This window comes from Otolemur garnettii, unplaced genomic scaffold (assembly GCF_000181295.1).
Source record: "Otolemur garnettii isolate 467f Iridium unplaced genomic scaffold, OtoGar3 scaffold00018, whole genome shotgun sequence".
Taxonomy (NCBI): Eukaryota; Metazoa; Chordata; class Mammalia; order Primates; family Galagidae; genus Otolemur; species Otolemur garnettii.
In genome coordinates, this window is record NW_003852413.1 from 28,394,956 (window position 1) to 28,400,097 (window position 5,142).

Consider the following 5,142-nt stretch of genomic DNA (forward strand, 5'->3'; position numbering starts at 1 on the left):
CCAAGTCAGCTTTACAATTATTTTATTTTTTTTTAGGAAAACAAACAGATTTTATTTAGAAGAACAAAGAGTAAGTTTAAAGTACTTCCAAAGAGAGTTGAAAGTGGGTCCCTCTCATGAAGGAGAAAAGGTGAGACTTACAATTATTTTATTTGTGTGTATTGTTATTGACTTACACATTGGAAAGAACCGTTTGGGAGCTAAACACCTTGTCTTCACGTTTTCTGTTCATTTTCCCAATACCTACTCCTCAATCTGTTGAATGAATAAATTAACTTCTCAAGCTCCAACGTGCTACTAATCCTAATTCTTTTTTTCATTTTGCCTTTTCTCTCTCTCTCTCTTTTTTTTTTTTTACCAGACTGACCCATTGCTAGACATACTAATCCTTTCTACAAATGAAGGGATCCACCCTAACCCCCAACCGCCCAAGAAACCGCCCACACAAACTCTGAAACGGCAGGGAAGAAATCCGTACTCCAGAGCAACCGGGAAAGAAACAAGCTACTCAAACCAGGTCCCTGGCAGCTCCGCCCAGGCGATGCCACGTGATCAGCGACCGCCGGCCCCTAAACCGAGTGCCCCACACTTCCCCGCGCATCCAGGGTCTTCTCAGGAATCAGTTCCCACCTCCTGGCCTCCTTGCTGAATCTCCACTCTGCCTTTACCCCTCGCCCCGTTATGGCTACAGCATTAGTTACCCGCTGCCCGCGTCCTCAGAGCCAGCACCGCCGACGCCATGTTTGACTTACGCTCCCTTCCGGCTTCGGAAAGGTTCTGCTTCCGCTACCGCAGATCTACTTCCGGGTCCTGCATGGCAGTTGAAAGAATGGCGCGAGAAATCGGAGGTGAGTGCACCCGGTCGCAGGCCGTCTAACTGGTCAAGGCTTCCCACTTGAGCACCGCTCTGCAGGGTCTTAATAGCCAGGGCGATTGCGGGTGTCTGTAGCCGACTGCCGACCTGAGAGGCGCGGAGCTTTCCTGGTAAAGGCCAGTTTGCCCGCTGCACTCATTTTGCCATTGTGAGCCGAGGCTCAGAGAGGGATCAGGGATGAGGCCCCCCTCCCTTGTCATCAGCTTACTTTACTCAGCCAGATAACTGAGCTACGGTAGATGCGCTATTTTATTCAGTTCTCACGACTTGATAAAATTGGCATTGTTATTATCCCTATTGTGTTAGAGAAGAAACTGAGGCCCAAGAAGGTTACTTTGCTAAGTGTTCATACATATAGTGCCACTGAATGTTAAGCAGTGAGTCTTAAATGTGACCCAACACTCCTAGGTATATATTATGCGTGCAAGAGAATTGAAAACGTGCTCACACAAAAATTTTTACGGGTATGTTCCTAGCAGCATTATCATAATAGCCCCCCCCATTGGGAACAAAGTGTCATGTGATGAATGGAGAAACAAAATGTGGCATATCTATACAATAAAATTTAAAAGCAACAAAGTACTGATGAATGCTACAACATAAATGAACCTTGAAAAGATTATGCTAAGTGAAAAAAGCAGGTCATGAAGGCCACATATTGTATGATTCTCTATATAGGAAATGTCCAGAATGGGCAAATCCATAGAGACAGAGTAGATGTGTGGTTGGTAGGGGAGAAATTGGCAGTGACCACTTAATTGTTACGAGATTTCTTTTTGGAGGTGATGAAAAATGTTTCAGAATTAGTAGTGACAGTTGCACAACATTATGAACTATACACTTTTAAAAAGATGAATGTTATGTTATACAAATTATATTTCTTTTATATATATATATTTCAGTTTTTATAAAGGATTTTTTTTTTTTGGCATTTCCATTTCAAATGCAGAGATCAATATTACTACCCCCATTAAAATTTTGTAATAGTGGGCTGAGAGTGGTGGTTCACACCCTAACCCTAGCATATGCTGGGATTCCTAGGCAGGTAGATTGCTTGAGCTCAGGTGTTTAAGACCAGACTGAGCAAGAGTGACACCCCTTCTCTACTAAAAATAGAAAAACTAGCCAACGGGTGGGGCCTGTGGCTCAGTGGGTAGGACCACGGCCCCATATACCAAGGGTGGAGGGTTCAAACCTGGCCTCAGCCAAAAAAATAGCCAAGTGTTGTGGCGGGAGCCTGTAGTCCCAGCTACTTGGGATGCTGAGGCAAGAGAATCGCCTAAGCCCAGGAGTTGGAGGTTGCTGTGAGCAGTGTGATGCCACAGCACTGGACTGGGGGTGGTAAAGTGAGACTCTGTCTCTACCAAAAAAAAAGAAAAAAGAAAAACTAACCAGGTATGGTGGTATAGGCTTGTAGTCCCAGCTACTTGGGAGGCTGAGGTAAGAAGATCACTTGAGCCCAAGAGTTTGAGGTTGCTGTGAGTTTTGGTGATACCACAGCACTCTACCTAGGGCAACAGAGTAAGAGTCTGTCTCAAAAGAAAAAAAAAAATTGGCTCAGAGCCTTTAGCTCAGTGAATAGGGCACTGGCCACATACACCAAGGCTGGCAGGTTCGAGCCTGGCCCAGGTCTGCTAAACATTAATAATGACAACTACAATAAAAAAAAAAAAATTGCCAGGCATTGTCGTGGGTGCCTATAGTCCCAGCTAATTGGGAGGCTGAGGCAAGAGAATTGCTTAAGCCTGAGAGTTTGAGGTTGCTGTGAGTTGTGACACCATAGCACTCTACTGAGGGCGACATAGTAACACTGTCTCAAAAAAGAAAAAAAAATTGTAATAGTATCTCTACTTTGTTTATACCTTACCTTGGCCTTGGAAGGATTAGGGAGGATTCCTGTTAGGAGGCAAATGTAGCTGTTCTGAGTTCCAGATTGAATGTGCTGGGGCCATGTCCTATTTCTCTGTTCTCTGTACCTCCTCTTTATCTTCCTGAAGGTTGGCTACAGAACACATCGTGTGGACTGAATTGAATGTTCCAGTCTGTGTCTCATCTCTCTTTTCCTTTCAGGGAATTAATTTAATACCACGTATTGATGGCACTAAAGAAGTCATCACTCTCACTGGAATCCAGTGAGAGTGACTCTGAGGAGTTGCCAGTATTTGCCTTTCTCAAGAGGGAACCATCTTCAACAAACAGAAGGCATCCTGAGAGGGAGGAGAAGATTGTGGTTGACACCTTACATTCTGAGGCCTCCTATCCTCCGTCACTAGTTTTGAAAGATCCACTGCCTATCCCGAATACAGCTGAAACTGTCACACAAACAGAGCCAGGCACAGTACTAAGCAGTGAAAGTAAGGATGAAGTGGTATATATTCCCCTGGCTGAGAGGCTTACATATAAGTTTTTGACCCACAAGCAGCTGAGCCCGGAAGACTCTAACTACCTACTTAAAAGTGTTTCGGATCATCAGAATAATGAAGGAGCATCAAGTGACTGGAAAAATCATTCCTTTCCAAAGGTCCCTGATATTCCCTTCCATGATACCCCAGAGAGGAGTACATCAGATAACAAGGACCCTATCTTAGATAAACCGTGCCATCAGTTTCCAGTCTACCAGTCTACCTGTCCTGTCCAGAGCAACAGCTTGATAGTAGCCAAAACAAATTCTGACACCCTCCAATCTCAGAAGAAAACCAAGCATAGTCAGAGGGTCCAGAGAAGAGGTTTGCAGAGATGCCGGCAGCAGGAACAAGCAAGCCAGAAGGAAAGCACCCTGAGACGAGAAAGAAAGGAGAAGGCATCACTGGTTAACAGATTGAAATCCCAAAGGCCAGAGGAATGCTTAAAACACATCATCGTGGTGCTGGATCCAGGTCCTCCTAGCATCTGTCTTCACCCTGGGCTCAGTTGTCTGCTTTCTGGACCACCCACTGATAGTCCCTTTCCCGTCTATTGCAGTGCTTTTACAGATGGAAGGTGGGGGCCAGCTCCTCGGAGCTTTACAGTCCATGGGGTGCTGCTGTGTGATTGAGACACAGGTTGTGCCTTGCAGTATCACTTGGAGAAGGACTGGGCCATCTGAGGTAGGGGATTTCTGGCTGACATATCTCATCTCCTAGAGTTACAGGATAAATAAGCTTTCTCAGGAAGGATATATAGCAGTCAGATGGCACAATCAGGATAATTTGAGGAAGATTAAATAAAGGGACTATTTTTCAAGGCGTGGGCAGGGTACAAGGAAACTACAAGAGACAGCACAGTACCTCAGGGTAATAACAGAATAATTCAGTGTTTCTCAACCTCGATACTATTGACATTTTAATTCTTGTGGGGGCTGTCCTCTGATTCACAGTGTGTTTAATATCATTCCTAGCCTCTACCTGCTCAATGCCAGTAACACTTCTTTCAGTCGAGACAAGGAAAATGTTTCCAGATATTGCCACATGCCCTTCGTGGGTAAAAATTGCCCTGGTTGAGAACCACTGACATAGCTGTTTACCATCCCTTTACTGAAGGGATGAAGGGAGGGAGTGGTCAGCAGAATCCAGGAGAGAGAAATGCAGAGAGCCACCTGGAGAGAAGCCTTGACCTCCAATAGAGGGGTGCAGTACACCCTAGGTGACCCCACTGGGAAGGAGCATAGGGGACAAAATACCCTGCCTTTGCTCTCCTCCTTCCTTCCGGTCTCCTGTGGTGTTTCCTACTGGTCACACCCAGGTGGGAGCCAGAGCAGATGGTGGACCTTGTGTTGTCTAAAGAGATCACCTCAAGCAGAGAGCAGTGGGGCAAGGGGAAGATAATCTGCATAGGATTCCTAGTTCTCTACTTGGGCTTTGAGCATGGGGAGGCTTGCATTTGAATCTCAGCTCCATGGCACCATAGATGTGATCCTGGGCAAGTTCTTACAAATCTTTGTGCTTTAATTGCCTCATGTATAAAATCCCTATTGTGGAGACTAAATGAGATAATCCAGCACCAGCACATAGCAGGCACACAGTAAGTGTTCTTCCCTTCCCTAGCCTCCCAGGTTATACATTTCCAGTACCTATCACTTCTCTTGTCTGTGAATCCAAAATACTCTACCCATAATGTTCAAGAGTTTATAGATGATATGTTAAGATTTTTTTTCTCTCCTTTTCACATCTTATAACTTTCTTAGTAATTTAGGACATTTCACCACACTTTTGGGGGCGTGTGAGCAAACTTTTATAATCATATAGCAGTTTATCCTTTCAAGGCACTGCTGCACTCTCTCTGTTTCAGCC

At 45.0% G+C, this 5,142-nt stretch overlaps 2 protein-coding genes across 3 annotated transcripts in view; one reads left to right on the forward strand and one right to left on the reverse strand.

The window, feature by feature from the left end:
• Positions 1 to 757, reverse strand: part of MRPL27 (mitochondrial ribosomal protein L27) — an 8,863-nt gene extending 8,106 nt beyond the window's left edge. The window contains exon 1 of the mRNA XM_012802922.2: positions 702 to 757. Coding sequence (XP_012658376.1) covers positions 702 to 741 — 40 coding nt within the window. The 5' untranslated portion in view covers positions 742 to 757. The remainder of the gene's footprint in view (positions 1 to 701) is intronic.
• Positions 758 to 2,969: 2,212 nt separating this feature from the next.
• The window catches only part of EME1 (essential meiotic structure-specific endonuclease 1), a 5,373-nt gene continuing 3,200 nt past the window's right edge, over positions 2,970 to 5,142 (forward strand). For both annotated transcript variants that reach the window (XM_012803043.2, XM_003786705.3), the window contains exons 1-2: positions 2,970 to 3,750; positions 3,836 to 3,960. In XM_012803043.2, the coding sequence (XP_012658497.1) occupies positions 2,970 to 3,750; positions 3,836 to 3,960 (906 nt within the window). The remainder of the gene's footprint in view (positions 3,751 to 3,835; positions 3,961 to 5,142) is intronic.